An 18,926-nucleotide genomic window follows, 5' to 3' on the forward strand; every position below is an offset into this window, starting at 1 on the left:
TGGCCACCAGGTTTCCTACATTTCACCCATTCCTCTCCTGGCTGATTAAAGCAACAGACCAATACTGGTGAAATAAATGAAGCAGCTGGAGTCTCAACAGAAATGCTGAGTGAAGATGGAAAGCTTTGGCCATACATGTGACCCAAAGCCACTGCACTCTGCTTTAACTAATGACATTTTTATATGCAAGTGCGTTGGAGGGAGCAAATGCATTGAATATGTAAAATTAGTTAGCATTTTCAAACTACAGTTCTAGCTATGAACTAATTAACACCTGACAAAAAATGAGCAGAGCATTAATCAATTTATTTACCGTTTGATTTGGACTTTTAAGATTTAAGTCTTTTTCAGCTTACATTTAATCAGGAAAGTACAATACTTAATATTTTCTATACACAAATACCCCATTGTGACAATGTGGAAAAAAAGTTCAGTTTCTTCCCAATTAAAAATAGAAAAATAACATTTACTTAAGTATTTACAGCTTTTGTTCAAAACTTTGATAAAGTCTTATTGAATACTGGCATCTTCCTAAATAATGGACTGTCATTTATAGTCAAAAGATGAATAGCCAAAAAAAATAAACTTTTGGCAAAAAAAATGACATTTTAGGAAGGTGACAATATGAGATAACGTGGCTTAGCTCTCCGTTCTTTAGGCTGTTGGCCCCTTTTTCTCTTCCAGCTCCATCAGGTTGGATGGAGACTTCTGTCAGCCATATCTAGATATTTACAGAGACGTTCAGTGAGATTTAAGTCAGAACTCTGGCTAAACCACCCCAGGACATTCAGTGTGTGGTTCTGAAGCTTTTGAGATCTTGACAGTTTTGGGTTGTTGTCCTGCTGAAAAATGAACCATCTGAGATTAAGACGCTCTGGAGCAGGTTTTCATCCAGGATGTCTCTGGGTGTTGCTGTATTCATTTTTCCTTCTACCATGACTAGCCTGCCAGTTCCTGCTGCAGCAAAACATCTCCATAGCATAATGCTGCCACCACCATGTTTCACTGTAGGGATGGTGCTGGCCTGATGAGCCATGACTGGTTTCCTCATCAGATGATGTGGCATTCACAAAGACTTTGTTTCATCAGACCAGAGTGTCTTTGTTCTCATGGTCTTAGAAACTGGAGTTGTCTATTCAGGTGCCTTTTGGTGAACTTCAGATGGGCCATCATGTGCTTTTCTTTAAGGAGTGGCTTTCCTCCATCTACAATACCTTACAGGCATGATTGGTAAATTGCTGCATAGATGCCCATCCTTGTGAAAGGTTCCCTTTAGAGAACAAATGAACTTGAGTGCATCCTAAAAACTCTTGATAATTATTGAAGCAGAGACAAAGGTAAAAGTTTAAGACTCTTGACTGGAATTTAAAACCACTTATGCATTTTGAGTTCATCTCAGACCGTCTTGATCAGATGAGCATTATTCCAAAACAGAAGTTTGGATGAATGTACTGTGAACCCGTCCAGAAGACTCCGTTCAAATTTAATCCAATTGGAGTTTAAAATGTGATTTTACGCTAAACATCACCAGTTGTGTAATGCAATTTGTCCATTTTTCAGAATCTATAAAAATGAGTAAATCGAATGGATTTAAATCTCTCAAAAGGGCTCATAGTTTCCATTCAGCTTTTGAAAAGTTATCAGCTAGAGAATGTCAGACAACCCAAACCAAATGTCAGCTACCTCAATACCAGACTTATCCAGGACACTTTCATTTCCATCATGTCAGTTTTTACTGAAGCCATCAACTGAAGCATAGATGCCAAACTACTTCACCAAAAAGCAATGTTTTCTGGGTTGATCTGAGGGTGAGTCACTCTACCTCAAATGATTTTATCTAACCTTTTCCTAATAAACTTGACATCTCATACATTTTCTTCCCTTTGCAATAAAATGTTTAAGTCCAATTTGTCAAATATCAGTTATTGCTTAATTAAAATAAAGCCAAAGATGCCCAATTAGGTACTGAATATTTGGAGCATGCAATTTATATCAAATTTCATAAGTGATTCACTACTTTTTGGTTCCAGTAGAAAAAACAAACGCATATAATATTCAAGTTATTTTAATAGACATCACAACAATACAAAAAGGATTGATGCAAAACCCCACCAGGTCATAATATATGTGCAATATTTTAGAACAACCTTTGAAGGGTGTTAAAGTGCCAAATGTGGGTTTAAGATTAAGTGACTAAAAATATTTTCAGTTACAAATGTATCTCGTTTTCAATCTTACCAAGTACGATTGATTTAAAAATAATTCCAAGATCTTTTCTTTTAAAAGTCGAATTCAGTGAAGGAAAGTCAGCTACAAATGGGTCATTTTAGCTTTGAAATGGCAGTTAGCATGGAGCCAGTCAGCACTACACAGGTCGCAAAGAAGAAGATGAGGCCGTTCATCAAACCCTGCAGAAAAGGAAACAGATTTGTCATAACTTTCCTCTGGAGACATCCAAGCAAAGTCATTTGACACCTTACCTTAATCTCCTTGAACACCAAGGATCCCCACAGCGCTGCGACCAGACCGTAGCCCTACAGAACACAAAAAGCCATTTATAGACTCACTACTTACCACCTATCTTCATAAAGACATGTCTGTTGCTATTGCAACAGATATAAATATAGTAATGAGTTGCAAAAATGAAGTTGTCTGATTAAAGTTCAATACAGTAAGTGTAAATTTGTTTTATTTAAAGCTGTCAAAGATCCACTGAGGATCAAGTCTTAAGATGTATAAATCAAAAGGTCAATATGTTTTTCAGACCTCTGAAGTAAACAGACAAAATTAATGATGCCGAGACAAAATAAAACCTCCAATCACAGAGGGGACATGCAATGTGGCAACTGAACCCCAAACAGAAAGTGTTTGCAGAACGTGAATTGTACCTCCAGTTAAACTATTGCAAGTTTCTTTGAAGCAATTAACATTTAGAGCACCAAATACTAAAATATTTAGAACATACAACAATTTCTTCAAATTAGAGAACTATAGACACTAAAAAAATATATACCATTTTCTGGTCAACTCTGCAACTGCTTTGATGAAGTGCAATTACAGAAAAACTGGAGAAATGTTCAATTGTGAAGTGTGCGCCAACTCTACATGGTAAGAAATCTAAAGATAAAAAAAAAAACTACATTTGTCAGGACATGATCTACTTACTGCAGTGACAATGGGGTAGGTAACAACAGCACTCAGGTAGTTGGTGGCTAGGAACCAGCAGTATGTGCCCATTGTCCACATAAATCCTGACAGAAATCCTGAAGTGCAGCCAGAGCACAGAGAATATTTTTAAAGCCACAAAAAGCAAATGGTTTAAAAAAAAAAGCCTCCATCCCAAATAATTAGCCAGAACTTAAACACTGAACCCTTGCAGGACTATATGCCACGAAGCAGCAGGAAGCGATTACATGACATTTTCAAAACCGATTCCGTCTTAGGGTCAAACTGGAGCTATTATTAGATCGTTTAGTGGCCTCTTGGGCACCATGTTTTCTTGATTCTTAGAAAAGAGCATGTGGGAAATGATAAGGGCATAAGTTTTGACATTGGTTACACAGAAATGCAATAAGCTCAACTACATTTGGTTTCCATCTTCAGCAAGCCTTACACTTGTTACTTCATGCTGCAAGGTTAATTAGTAGTGTGAGCAAACAGAATTTTGCATATAAATGAGCAGTTTGATCATCTTGGCATTGAAAGTTAGTCTTTTGTGTTTAAACATGATATCTTCACCTGTTTAATCAGGCCTGGTGAAAGACTGTTTATTAAAATGAGCTGCTACCTGGTAGAATGGCTCTGGGGTAAACCCTAGGTTTGTTTTTCATCACAGCACAGTAGATGGTGAAGTACACTGAGCTTGCAAGGAAAATACCAGAGGTCTGTGCATGAACATAGTCAAGATCTGGAGAAAAAAAAAAAAACTTCAGTTAAAGCAACTTCTCAGCAGGGGGCAAGATCACTGCTCTTCATGTATAGATCAAGAGTGGGAGCAATCAGGATAGATAGCATGACATTTTAATTTTTCCCTTTTATTTTGTGCTCATTTGGGAATAGCAGCAAGTTGAAGGTTCAAAATTAGGTGTCTTATCAAAGACTAAAAACCTACCGTAGACACTGGCGCCATAAAAAATGCTGTCAGGACAAGCTGAATGGTTCTTTATGTAGAGAATGGGTATGAATGAAGAGCCGTACAGAAAGCCTGCCATAACGGCAAGCAGGCAACCACTGATGAAGAGGATACAAAGGGTGAAAAACTGGATGAAAGGTGCACTTTTAATCTCCTTAGAGACCTTGCTCAATTTGTATGTTAATTTTAACATTCTTTCCTACAGAACTGATGAGTAGAAACTGAGCCATGCCTGGTCACACAATTTAGCAAAGTGAATACTAAATGTTCGCTTCCAAAGCCAGTTTAGTACCAAAAACATAAGAAATCATTTTGCATCTGATGCTTCATGGTATAATTTGTGCCTACCATTTTTCAAAGAAAGAAATCCAATCTCTTTATGATAACCAAATATGCATTCTTGGGGTAGAGTCTGCTTTCCAAACAAAGGCTACAGCCCTTGACATCTGCTAGGAAAATCTAAACTTTTGAGTTAATAGTGCAGGTGAACATTAACAGCATGTATAATTATTGGAGTCTCTCAGAATGCATTATATCCAGTGGCAATGATTCATTAAATGCCCAATTTGTTTCGTCATCCAAATACAACAAAGCTGTGAGATCACACCAAGACAATGTTTGACCTACACGATTCGCCTCTTCTTTGGTCCAATGGCATCAATCCAGTATGCAGAAGAGTGGTGTACAAAACTGCCTGAAAAGGATATCTGCAAAGAAAAAAAAAGAAAGTTTTTTGCAATTCACAATAAAGAACAAACAAAAACAAAAAAAAACCCACCCTGTCAATTAGTATAGGGTTTGTTTCCGACTCTGGATGGAGCTTCACATCACTTCTCACAAAGAAAAACACCAGCCCACTAAAGGGAATAAAACCCAGACCAGATTATCATGGCTGCTACATTACATCAAAAAGCAGTGACATAAAGGCTGTTAAATGTTGCATAGCTCACCTGAGCAGACACAAGCCAGCTCCACAATAATTCAGTATCGGCCTGGAAACATCCTGAGCATCAATCCCGAACCACCCAAATCTGTTTCAAACAGTGACATCCATTTTTATGACAACCTAAAGATTCCCACCAAAAGACAGAAAAAAAATCAATTCAAAGATTCATGCAGTCACATTTCTTACCTAGAACTGGCCCAGCCCATCAACAAACTGGACGACCCCCAAATTAAAATTCCAAGACCAAGTCCAATTGCTTTAACAATGGTAACCGCTGCAATACTTCCTGTGAATGAAAAAAAAAAAGAAGTTACTCTGTAAAATATTTGACTAATAAATCCACAAAATTTTAAAACCCATTTGAAAGACTAAAGCTTGAGATTTTAAAAAGTTATTGAATTTGTGAATACTTAAAGCAGGCCCTTATTATACAGTGAACAAAACAGGAACTAACCAAATCAGAATGCAAACATTTCCCCTTAGACTTTAAAATATTAAACTTTTTAATTTGCACAACCTTTCAGCAACACAAGAGCATGACTAAAGCAGCTCATGAAAATGACAATTCACATCTTCTCTAGATACAGTTGTAGCCAGTGTCATGGAGCCTGCAGAGACTTGTGGTGAAATTGACTATGTACTCAGAACTGGCCATTTCTCTCACAGTAGAGACTATTATTTTTTGATTGACTGCAGTAAAAGGACTCCTGTTAGGTCCTGAGCCCATCTTCTGCACCACATGATGCCAAACTGCAGAAAGAGGGTTTTTTTTTGCTTTAAATTGTGATTTCCAGAGACGATACCTGTGGCCCAGATCATACCGCCGAGCATTGCAAGAGGGTGGAATTTGGGTGTCCGCAGCAACAGATCGCCAAAAAGAGATACAACCCATATTGAAGCACAGGTCACAAAATGATAGAACATACCTACAAAAAGAAAAAAAAGAGGTTTTGCATTAAGTGTAGAAAAAAAATCGTACACCATATTTCTTCCACTTACCATCTCCTGTTTCTATTCTTTTGACTGGAACAAAGGTGCTTCCGTACAGAACCACAGCAGCTATGTTTGCAGTCAATCCATAAGCAAAATTAGTGACGTTTGTGGAGTTACTGGAGACAACAGTTTCCTGGGAGCAAATCCCAGCTTCATTACACCCTAAAGCATATTGACAAATTTCAGGGTAATCAATTTAATATGAGTTTTAAAAAAAAGAACAACCCACAAGGCTCAGTGAGCTTTACATTAATCACAGAGCAATTCAAAGACTCGTTAACCCACCGTCAGCGCAGAGGCATCTCACCATCAATAACGACGCGACAAATAAAAGCAGAGGTGAGCATTTTACCAGAGGCATCATAAAAATGCAATATTAGTTTTTTTCCCCTCTCAACACAAACTTTCCACAACCTTAAAACACCACAAGAGGCCACGCGTGGGAGTCTGCAGAAGCCTAGAGAGCAAGCAGGTGCCGCCAGTTATCCAATCACCCGAACCTGCCACATTAAATAAAGCCGCGGAGCATCATGGGAGGCCCAGCACGCATGACGACAAGAAGACGTCAGAGTCTAATTTCATTTGTGTAACTGGTTTTGCATGTAAATTCACTGATATAATTAACAATTTAATAAATCTTTAAACAGAACTTTTTTTCCCCTAAAATCTCTGCAAAATTTCATTCCTTAACAACAACAACTCTTGTTTGATGACTCATTCTCCTGGCACAACTATAGAGACAATAGAGCCAGGAGACAATAGTTCTATATTTAAACTCGTTTCGAGTTGGACCAGGACCTCCTGTCTGTAGAATGCTGCCTACACTACAACCTACAACCTCCTTCTTTTAAGTGTTTCCCTTCCTAAGCTGTCCCGTTTGTTATTCTTTCCCAGCGTGAGCATCCTGCATTGAGATGTTAAAACCCAAAGATTAAAACCACCAGATGTCGCCTAAACCGCGGGAAAATAGCCATGGCTGTAAATGATTCCGCTTTCATAATTATAAATATATTTTAGAACGTATTAAATTGAACGGTGGCAGTAAAACTGATAGCTGTTTTTTTTTTTAAAGTCAATGTATTTTCAGAAAGGTCAAAGTACTTCAGACAAATTTTCTGGAGTGTCACAATAATTGGATATGAAAAAATATTCTTAGTCATATGTATGGGATCTATATTGTTATGGTAGCCTATAAAATATCTGAATGAAATATTCAGAATGTGAAGAGGTGAATTATCATATAAATCATTGAACGGCAACCCCTGTGAATTATGCATTTTAAATTCTTGTTTGAGGTTGAGAGTCTGTCTATTCTTGCTGTCTCTAAACTTTAGAAAAGCCTTTCCTCCTAGCTAAGTTTCAAACTTGCGCTCCTCCCCAGTTTGAGCGAAGTGAAAAAACACTTTCAGCTTTAATAAGTTACAATGGGGAAGTACCGCGTCCACTGGTGTTATTTCCCCTTTCGAAAACTCACCCGTAACTTTAGGAGGTGCTCTCCCTCCAAAAGAACTTTGATTATAGCGATTCTGTGTTTGGGCAACTTGTTATTTTTGGTTTTAAAAGTTGGGCATTTAGAGCAACCCCGGAGCAGAAGGAGTAACGAGGAGCAGAAGCGGCGCACCCGCGGCGAGCATCACTTAGACGGTGAACTACCGGCCACTTCTGACCTGCAAACCCAAGCTAGTTTGGAGGTCCCGACCCTGTTCAATGTGGTTTACGTAACGCTAAAGTTCAAGCGTCTTAAACCAGCAAATATTCGAGGTACAATCCGACCAAAGCTGAGAAAGAAAGTGAGAAGAAAGACAGTTGATCCAACAATTACGCAGCGCAAACGATTCAGCGTGGAAGGGGAAGCGGGCCAAGTAAACCGCAGCACTGGACTTAAGACATCGAGGAACGGGGGAAGTCTTGTGGACTTCTCCTCAAAGTCTTACAACGATGGAACAGACCCTCATTTTAGTAGTATCCGAATTTACAGCGAAATGGCACCTCCGTGGTTCAGCGCACAGGACGTGATCAGCATGCGCTTTCTTGGGGATGCCAAAGTTTTGCGCATAAAAGAAATCCCTCGTCTGGACGCACCGTCCCTCGTGATATTTGAGGGTGCAGACATGGACCGTCTGGTCAGTCAAAAACACGTGAATAGAAATAATATATGTGGAGGCCAGTGCGGAATTATCCACTGCTCCGTGGGAAGCACGGAGGTATTTGCTTTCCATTTGGATAGGGTGCTTGGCATCAATAGGACAATACCTGCAGTAAGCAGAAAGTTTGGCTTTTTGAACGGTAGGTCCTCATTTTCATTTAGATTAGATATAATCCATAGGTTGTTTATTTACGGTGGTTTGAAAACATTTCTTTCAAACCACCAACTTGCATTCTGTTAACTGTTTTTTCATTATTTAAGGTTTTACTTTGTTTCACTAGAGAATGAACATCTTATATTAGTTGGACTTTTCACATTTTGTCACACTGCAACAACAAACCAGTTATGTAACAGACCTACACAAACGAGCTTTTTGTTGTAAAGTAGAAGGAACATGATGTATAGTTATCAAATATCAAAGATATGCAATGACAGTTAAAAGTTTCCTTTAGTTTGAAAACCCCAAATAAAATCTGGTGCCTATAGGAGTAACCAATGCTGCCATAAATCCAGAGGTTTTGTGAAGGTTTCTTAGAGAATGTTGGTGAACAAATAGTTCACAAAGACAGAGGAACACAGAAGAGAAGTCAAAGAGAAAAATGAAGGGGTGCAAACCCATCAGGACATGGTCGCCTGTGTGGGAGAGTCCTCTGGCTTTTTTAATTGTAAAAATACACAATAACAAAAATAATTGTAAATCATAAACTATTTCCCCTTGCTTAGCAATTATTCAATGCCTTTTTTTTTGCTATATGACATAAAATCCCAATAAAATACATATATGTGACTGAATATACAAAAGTTCAGGTGTAAATACTTTCCCCAGGTTCTGCACTTATTTTACCACAGAGCTGAAGAACAGTTTGGCTCTTTCTCTATGCAGAGATGTTGGAAGCATATTGCAACTGGAAGCAAGTGTCTTTTCTTTGTTTTTCTACCTTGCATTACAATAATCCTGCCTGTGACTAATGTCTTCATCTGCTTTCATATTCGTGATGGATATGAAAGATTTCTAAATGCGTTAAGCTGAACCAGGAGAGACACATTATTTTTGCCCTGAGCTTTAGGTTCAGATATCCATGGTTGCTTCTGCTGTTTAGTTCACCTTTTAACCTTGTTTGGGAAGAAATAGCAGTGAATCTTTTTTGATACATCACATATGGAAAATTACAACATCAATGTTAACAGACCTTAGAGGACTGTAGAAACATATGAGTCTTATCTTGGAGAGCAGATTGTTTCTCTCTCCTCTGCCTTTATCTGCTCAATTATAGGGTTCAAAAATGAGTTTTTTAGTGATTATAGCGAACTGAATTGAAACAGAACAGATATCTGTGGTTCATGAAGGTTTAGATGTCACATGTGCTCTAATCCAACAATTTAATCCCTGTTCTTTTGTCACTTTAGATGGCCAGGCCTGCCAGGTGGTTCTATGGGATGTATTGCTGTACCCCAAAGACCTTTCTGCAGGCCCAGCTACTGTGATGATGACATGGAGGGAGTACCAGAACTCCCTGACGCAGAGATGTTGGCAAAAAAATGTCAATCCAAAGTCCAACTCTGGATGCTCTTCAATTTATCACACTGAATGGAGCAAATTAGCTCTTTTTGACTTTTTGCTACAGGTAAAAACTCTGATGGATTAAAGCTTTAAATTTAACATTACAGACAAATAAATTGTCTTTGTCTGAATCCATAAAAATGCAGCTGGAGCGTCTCATTAGATTTGGGAGCTATGAAGGTTTTTGAAAACAAATTGCTTCTTTAATCTTTTCTTCTGCAGCACTAGTCCCTATGGGTATAATTACTATTTAGATGTGCTCCAATATTTTGTTTGTTGGAATAATAGACGTCTTAAATCTAACGAGAAAGGCCTTTATATCAGAATACATTTTGGATTCACCTCTTCACCACATTAACATCAAAATCTGAGCTAAAGTTTGTGGAAAAGTACTACTTAAAGTTATTTTATTGTTAACATTCAATAGATCTCTTATCACATTCAGGCTTTGTTTTTAATTTACTTTGAAGCTTCCAACACGATTCATAAAAAACGTTCTTTCTTTTAGTCAACAACACAAAGCTCTAAAAGTTACGTTTAGTAAACTGGAAAAAAGAAAAGAAAAAACAAACACTTCATTTTCCATGTCGTGTTGCTCATTTCCTGTGTGGGAGGTCTCTGTGGATCATATTTTGGCACTGAGAGCAAATAAAGAACGCACAAAAAGTGGAAACTGGATTTCTTTAAAAACTCTCCGGATTAGGATTAGAAAAAACATTTTTATTACATAAATGTTTGCTTAATTTGATCATTTTTCATGAATTACAAAAGATCAGTTAATATCATTTATTCGTTACACGTTTATGGTTTTACGGGTACACTTCTGTAATAGTTGTGAACTCATAAATTAACTCGTCATATATAAGTGACACAGGCTTAACGATGGAGGTGCACTTAGGGAGGATTGTCGGCTTAAACAAGAATAGCATTTAAGTGTTGTTTTCTAGGATTAAGCAGCTGTTGAATTTTAGTAGGTTGTCTGATTTGTTCAGTCTGAAACCTTTCTTGCATCATGTTGTTTTGTTTAGAGCAAAAAATGAATGAGTGCTTTAATCTAATTTATGGTCACCATTCCCTGTGGAGGCAGCAGGTGTTTTACAGCAGGAGGTTCTGCCTTTTTAGGCTTAAGAGGAGAATCCCCTCTGTGATGATGTTATGCAGCTATGTGGTGGTCTAATTGGTGTTCCTTTAAATTATATAAAACGGTAACTTGAGTCAAAGAGACACTAAAGAGGAATCAGCATGAGGTGTTTTTTTTTTCCTGGCTAAACCTTTTATACCTGATTTTCTCATATTAAAGTGGATGTTATGGATGCAAAATGGAGTGAGGGAAAATATTGAATAAAGGGTTTAACTACATTATCAACCTCATGCAATGGGGATAAAAAAACCCTGAATCCTAATTTAAAATCTGTAAATCGCAGTTTGAGCTGTTCTTCTGTTTTCTGAAGAAATGTGAACTGTCTCCTTAGATTCACAGCCGTCTGGATCCGAGCTGCTGCGGATTCAGACCACGGCAGGAGAACATGTGTGTTCAACCGGGCCGCCATGATGTGTGTAAGGACCAGGAAAACATACAACTGGAAAATATCGTGCACAGGGAACATGACCTCAGACACCTGGTCTTCACCAACAACAAAGGGTCCTTTGACCCTGATGAGGACAATCTAGACTTCAGGCTTCTGGAAGGAATCAAGGAGTGAGTTTGTTACATCTTAATCACAGATTTTAGGATATGTTTTTACAGTGTCTTACAAAGGTTTTATGTGATAGATTAACATATCACAATAGTTCAAATTGCAACTTCAGAGTGTTTGATTTGAATTTTATGCGACACAACAAGACGTATGACTGAAAGGTGGACAGAATCCTTCTGGGTGTAATTTAATCTCAGTTTAAATACAGTTGTTTGATACATGTACGAACTGAATCAAAACTCTTCCTGTGTCTCCCTAGGCTGCCTGAGCAGGCCGTGTCTGTGCTGAGAAACAGGAAGCTGAGGGAAAAACTTCTCCAGTCGCTCTTTCTGGACCAGATGTACTGGGAAAGTCAGGGCGGCCGACGGGGCATCGACAAACTGATCGATGTGATTGAGAGGCGAGCCAACATCCTCCTCACCTACATCAATGCTCATGGGATCAAAGTTATGCCGATGAATGATTGATTTATATTTTCAATTTTTAAATGACAGAAATCTTATTTAAAATAATAAAATCTGCACCTAAATTTAAGTAAATATGAAAAAATAGAAGAAGAAGAATTTGTTACAGAAGCTTTAAACTTGATTTGTGTTGCCTTTATCTTATTCCAAAGTGCAAGAGTCAGCATTGTCAGACAAAAACTCTTAACAATGGTAAAAACACAACCATTTGTTATGTGTTTTTGTATCAAAATATACAACTGAGTAGCTACATTGAGCCACAAAGCAATGAAGAGCTAAAACCCTTTGTACTGATTTTTCACACAAAGGCATAGATGCAAACATCATGGTAAAGTCATTGCTCAAGACTGTCAGCAAGAGCAAAAAAATGAGTTCTGTGGAGGAAGAATGGAAAACAGAAAGCATCAGGCAGCTAATTTCCATGAAAGCAATTGAGAAATCAGTGGCTTGGGAATCCTCTTCACAATGTTTCACACAGCTCTTTTCACTTTTCTGTAAGCCCTTTTATCTTGTGTGATTTTTTTACTTCAGTTTAAAAAAAATCATTGTGAAATCATTTTGCTCATTGTGATGTAGTTTCAATGAAATACTAAAAATCGGAAAAATAGACACCGTTGGGGTTAATTTTTACAGTCAAAATTTGATGTTCCTGAATAAATTAACAGAATATTTCCCTCTAGAATACAACAATGTACATACGTGGAGAATTGTTCTATTTTTCTCTGTTTTTCAAAATGCAGAAGTATTTTTTTTGTGTGTGAGATTATGACTAGCATGTAACATTGTCATATGAAATGTGTAAATATGCTTTTGGACAAAAAAACCATTGATTTTAATCAACATTTTAGGAATGAATTGGAATCATGCCTCATTCAGAGACCAAAAAGTGAAGCCCACCTCCTCAGCAGATGCTGTTACATTTGAAAGAAATCAACATGTTTGTTTTTATTGCTTTAAGTGTGGATCACATTTTTAAATATAGAGCTTAAATTTTAGGTTGTTGCTAAAGCTGACTGAATTCAAGCATATTGAAAATAGTTGAAGCTTTGAGAAGAATTAAATTCCAGTCAGTAGATTGGGGAGATTCACAAAGTGTGGACTGCAGCTGGAGTTAAAGAACCAACAGTAAAGGAGCATGAAGAACATTGTCTATAACTGTCACGTTTCTTGTCTTAAGCCACTTCTGAGACTAAAAAACTACAAAAAACAACACAAACTATGGAGAAAGAAGATGTACTGTTGTAAACCCCCCAAAAATCTTTTATTTAATTGGTTTTATGTTATCAAATCGTCTTAAAGTTATTATAATAGGTAGTTATTATAATCTGAGTTTCACTTTTTAAACCAATTTAGTGAGATTAAAATATTTTTGTTAATATTGTAATTTATTAAATTTCACCTTTACGGTGTGAATGAGTATTGTAGACTATTTTGTTCATTGTAGATAGTATATTATATTCTTAGGGCATTAAACAAATTGTCATAAATTTGGTCACAATGACCTAAATGTACAAAATTTTTTATTTGAATCAAAAATCTATTTTAGCCTGGATTGTTTTGTGTTTTTAAATATTTATTTGTTTTTGTATCTTTTTTGCAATTTGTAAAAGTCCAAAAAGAAAATGTCCATTAATGATCAGTTGCATTCACCCTAAGAGGAAGTTGTGGTTCAGTATTGTTGTCACTGGTTTTTAGAGTTTATAGTTTTGGTTTTTAAAGTCACTTCAAAATACTTTAAAACAACAAATGAGGAAGTTGTTGTTTTAGTTTTAACAAAAGCAAAGTCAGAAATCATTTATATTCTGCTGTTTGGGCTCTCAGAGATTAGACTGAAGTTGTTTGTTTGGTTTTGAGCATTAAGCCGCCTGTTGTTCTGACCACCTGAATTACATAGAGTGGATTCCATGCCTTATGTTTGTGTTAAAACGACCCCTACAGTTTGAAGACAAACTCTTCACACATATGTTCTTGTAGTATCTCACCAGAACACACACAGGCAACAGATGACCTACATGGGTGAAACAATTGAAGCTTACAGAAACAAAAATAGACAGGATGAGGGGCTGGACCTTTACTCATGGTTTATTTCTCCACTTGAACTCACTCCCCTTCAGTAAAACTGCATTGTTGTAAATGCCTAATGCAGACTTCTGCTGACCTCAACTGCAAGATGAACGTCAAAAACATCTGTCTGATGTCCAAATGAAAAAAAAAACAATGTGGGGAATGAAATATAAAAGAACTGTACAATACACATAGTATATAACTTAGCTATTCCTCTATCTTCAAACAAAGCTCTGAAATAATAATAATAGCAAAACTTTTTCCTCTGAAGAGATCAGAATTACATTCACAAAACAAAACTTCACATGTATGTAAGCCTGAGCAGTATGAGTTAGCTTGTGGCCTTTTTTTCCCCTTCTGGCTCATTTTCAACTTTATCAATTCTGCTTACTGGTTTTGTTTTGTGTTAGCTTTCTAATAATACAGAACATATCACAACAAACAGAATGTCAAAGCAGATCGTGTTTATTTCAGGGACATGCCACCTGCTGTTTACTTTCATACTTCGATACAGACTATAGCTGAGTTCTTTCCAAGAAAAAACGATCAGCAAAAACTGTAGGTGTCACTTCCAAGTGAGATATTCAAAAACTATGTGCCTCCCAAGGTTAGTTCTCTAATCAGACTAATTAAATGAGGTTTATATTATGCAAAAAGTTGCTAAAATATATTTTTCTTGAAAGATTTGGCAAGACGGGCTGCACAGTGGTGCAGTTGGTAGAGCTGTTGCCTTGCAGCCAGAAGGTTTTGGGTTCGATTCCCAGCCCTGGTCTTTCTACATGGAGTTTGCATGTTCTCCCTGTGCATGCGTGGGTTTTCTCCGGGTACTCCGGTTTCCTCCCACAGTCCAAAAACATGACTGTCAGGTTAATTGGCCTCTCCAAATTGCCCCTAGGTGTGAGTGTGTGGGTGCATGGTTGTTTGTTCTGTGTTGCCCTGCGACAAACTAGCGACCTGTCCAGGGTGACCCCGCCTCTCGCCCGGAACGTCAGCTGGAGAGGCAGCAGCAACCCTCCCGACCCCACTAAGGGACAAGGGTGCAAGAAAATGGATGGATGGATGGATTTGGCAAGACACATGACGGATACCTCTAAATGTTGAAGTTCCTAACTAAGTTGTATTAGTTTGAATTAAAATTCAGGGTTATTTTTTTATTAGAGCTGCCAGAAAACCAACAAATCAATAAAAGCCAAGAATAAGTTACATCTGATCTTTCCATTGCTTTTAAAATAACTTTTTTGAGGAAAAAAAAAACTACCTTGAGTCACATGTATGATGGATAGGTTGATGATAGTAGTATCTGTAATCACAGTCTGTCTCTCTATGACTTCAGTACAAACGGGTTTCTCTCATGTTTTTGTTTGTGTGTTTGTTTGTTTTTTTAGAAATACATGTGTCTAAAAGTATTATGTTGAAAGGATGTGAGACTTCTTACTGGGGAGACTAAAAAAGACAAGATTATACATTTTTCCTTCAAAGATCATGTTATCCAGAGAGTTTTGTAGCAGTAAATCGGAGCATAAATTTCTACTAAAAACTGTTTCTCCTCTACAAGTAACTTTGCCCCCTGATTTAAAAGCAAAATCGAAGTATGAAGGAAGAATACTTAATTTGTGAATCAGATACAACAGATAGCTGTGGTGTTTTTTTTGTCAGTTTAAATTTGACCAGAAGCTAACTTTTATAGCAGTTTCACTTTTATAGCAGTTTTACTTATATAGCAGTTTTACTTTTAAAGTCATTGGCTGATGTCTGTGCATTATTTTATCAAATGAAATCAGTATCTGTTGTCTCACAGTGGTATCCATACATGCTTAGCCAGGATAATTAGATGAGTTATTTTTCATATGTCTGAGCAAAGTGAGTGAGAGTGGACAGTCACTGCATGCCTTACAAATATATTCTAGTGACATCAGAGTAAGAAGACCAACCAGAACTGGGGCAGAAATAAAAGTATCCACTTGAACTGATTGCCATTGGGTTTTATATTTGAATGTGCTGTCATGCTTAGGTTGTGTGCCTGTTTGCTAAGTATCTCAGCCAGCATTTCCCCTGACTTCCTCTCTATCACAGGATAAATCCCCAGGTATATTTTCACTTTATAAACTCTCAGTTGGCCTTCAGACATTTCTATTTAACACCTTATGTTGATCTTGGGCAGAAAAAAAACATAACTTTTGTGAGCTACAGTCTTGAACAAAGTTGAAAACTAAATGTAAAAATTATGATCTAGGGTCATAGGTACCTTTTCTCCCTTTTGGAAATATCTGTAACAAAGCATTGTGAAATCTGGATGAACATTTCTAGCTGGAAGAAAAGCACAAACAACAGTTTTCCCACAGGGGAAATTTTTTTCCCAAAGCCAGAAAACCTAAAAATGTTTTTTCATATGTTGATTTTAACTTTGGCAAAAGATGATGCACTCGTACTGATAAGGTCTTTCAAAGTGAACTAGAAAAATGTCAACATGAGTCAGATAAAGTCAGGCCAAAGCTTGTTTTACTTCCAGCTAAACCTGTGCCCGGCCCAGAGATGTGCTGATTCAGACCAAACGGGAGCAAAAATTATGTTAAAATTCGCTTTTGGAAGACATGCTCATCTGTAGAATAATTACATTTATTTTTCTTCAGGTTGATAAAACTTAAGACTACTGTCAATCATCCTATTGTGCAAATTCTGTCATTTTCTTTTTTTTTTCACTGCTTTTCTTTCTTTTTGGATACCTGTCCAGGACCAGGACTGAGGTTTATGTTCATGTTTATTTCTTTGAGAATAAATGTTACCCTGAGGCAGACAGTTGTTTTTACATATTCAGGAATATTGAAATGTGATTGACTAATTAATGAACCAGTGATAAACACCAACATAAGTTCACCTTGAATTGTTTTTTGTAGTTTGAATTGAAACCTAATTAAGGAGACAACAGAGATGATATCACCAGAGCGAGGGCAGGAACATGTAATACGTTTAATCCTCAAACGAAAGTTCAGTGGATCAAATACCTTGACCCAAGTGACATAGCAGTAAGTTTCTTGAGATTTAGTTGGAATGTTATTTCTTTTTCATTCTTAAAGAACTTCAAAACCCAAATCACTCCCACTAAATCAGATTTCTGTTAAGAGGTGAAGGTGAAAAGCTTACAGCTTGTCTGTGATGGAGCCCAGGAGAAAGACGTGACTAGCTTCTTTTAGAGCAATGAGCTGCATCACTGAAAACATCCAAGATAAGATTACACAGAATGCATGCACAATACGGAGGTGTCAGCTGCAGGGAAACAACCTATTGTGACAAGCAGATCTAAGCTCTGCGCTTCCTGCTTACTTTTTATCTCTGATTCTGCAGGAGGTCCACAGACAGGAAGCAGCCTCTGCTGCCCAACAGCTGCCCTGAATGATGCTTTAAATTCCATGTGCTGCACGAGGACATTTGATCTCAAGTCTGACATTCAGTTGCATGATATCCTATATAGGCATTTGTCTCCTTTTTTTGGGGGCCATAATGATAAAGTATAACATATTTTTCTGTTGAAATGGGATAATAATCTAATGTAAACAGCTGAACTGAATTTTTGGCTCTATTTCTAAATGTCTTCATTAAATCTTTTCATTCACAAGCTGCATTTTGTGAATGAAAAGATTTAAGTTGTTTTCAATAAATGGATTCTTTCTGCCAGACTAATTAGACTTTAACCAGTTTTTATGTATTTCAGTGTTTTTGTATATGCATTCAGACATAAAACATACAATTCACATGTTTTTAAAAAGTTGTTTTCTTAAAGGTCTGATATTCTACTTTTAAAAATTATCTTTTCAAAACTTGTAAGTGGACAATCATTGTCATCTATCCTGACATTTCAGTTTGTGATAAAGAAAAACATTTTTGTGAAATAATGGTACCATTGTCAAGTTCTGGTGATATCACCATGTTTTACTGTATCTGATGGTTTTGATGGTGACAAAAAGTTTAGATTTTTGAAACATTTGCAAAATTGTAAAATTTTAATGAAATACGGTGACGTTTGTGTTTGCAAAACAATCCTCTCCCGCAGGAAAGTCAAGTGGTTCATATGTTTATTTTAATTTAGTCATCAAATTAAACTGGTGGCTCAGAGATAATAACATGATAAAGTCTGACAGACAACATTTTCAATTTTAACCCCTTAGTCCTGCAAGAACTAGAAAGTGGATGGATGAAATATTCAAAAGAAGGTTGTAAAATACCTTTTTACGAGAAAATCACTTTACTTAACATCAGTAACTTATTTATTTTTGGAAATATTTTAAAAAATGTTTTAACTTTGGTTTCTATATTGGCAAAGTGTTCCCAAAACTCTTAAGCATTTTCAAAAGCAAATGCCTTTTGTGTCTTACCTTTCTTTAAAGGATTTTGATCAACCACTTCTACTGAAGTTTGTTGTCAGTAGAAAACTATTGAAGTGACAGGTAAAGGAGAAAATATGTCAAAACATACCAAATAAAAGTACACTAGGTATCACTGGAGGGACTCAAGGACGTGGACAGAGGAAACTTTTTTCCATCTGATAGAGCATGAACCTCTGAGTTGACATCTGAAGCCACGGAGCTGGATTAAAGGGTGAGTGCACAGACGAAAAAAGAATATGGTGAGGCATCTCCATGGACTGGCATCTCGAACATCTGCTAACAGAGATATATGGGGCAATCAAACAGTTGTGGGCTGAATATGTCAAATTCTATATTTAGAGATGCTATGATGAGCGGCATGTAGAGCATGAAGAGTCTGGATGAGGCGACTGCAGCGGCTTACTGTATGATTCATACATTCGCTGCCAGTGCATCACATGACAGGGAAATTCTATCAGTATAACATGTTTTTTTATTTATTTATGATTGCCAACCTAATCTTGGCAAACAGTTAAATTATTGACTCTACTCGTTATGTCAG

General features: G+C 37.0%; 2 protein-coding genes across 2 annotated transcripts; one reads left to right on the plus strand and one right to left on the minus strand.

Annotated features, from left to right (window-relative positions):
* Positions 1 to 2,049: 2,049 nt before the first annotated feature.
* Positions 2,050 to 6,567, minus strand: tmem144b (transmembrane protein 144b). The gene is made up of 12 exons (XM_008421075.3): positions 6,357 to 6,567; positions 6,078 to 6,233; positions 5,882 to 6,004; positions 5,265 to 5,364; positions 5,083 to 5,163; positions 4,911 to 4,989; positions 4,760 to 4,839; positions 4,112 to 4,230; positions 3,788 to 3,907; positions 3,166 to 3,263; positions 2,481 to 2,534; positions 2,050 to 2,408 (listed from the first exon to the last, which is right to left on the minus strand). The coding sequence occupies exons 1-12, from the start codon at positions 6,433 to 6,435 to the stop codon at positions 2,322 to 2,324; spliced, it is 1,176 nt and encodes a 391-aa protein (XP_008419297.1). The 5' UTR covers positions 6,436 to 6,567; the 3' UTR covers positions 2,050 to 2,321.
* Positions 6,568 to 7,438: 871 nt separating this feature from the next.
* On the plus strand, positions 7,439 to 12,370 carry gask1b (golgi associated kinase 1B). Its single transcript, XM_008421074.3, has 4 exons — positions 7,439 to 8,357; positions 9,625 to 9,842; positions 11,251 to 11,477; positions 11,735 to 12,370. The coding sequence occupies exons 1-4, from the start codon at positions 7,496 to 7,498 to the stop codon at positions 11,940 to 11,942; spliced, it is 1,515 nt and encodes a 504-aa protein (XP_008419296.2). The 5' UTR covers positions 7,439 to 7,495; the 3' UTR covers positions 11,943 to 12,370.
* The last annotated feature ends 6,556 nt before the right edge of the window (positions 12,371 to 18,926 follow it).

This window comes from Poecilia reticulata, chromosome 10 (assembly GCF_904066995.2).
Source record: "Poecilia reticulata chromosome 10, P_reticulata-male-v2, whole genome shotgun sequence".
NCBI lineage: Eukaryota > Metazoa > Chordata > Actinopteri > Cyprinodontiformes > Poeciliidae > Poecilia > Poecilia reticulata.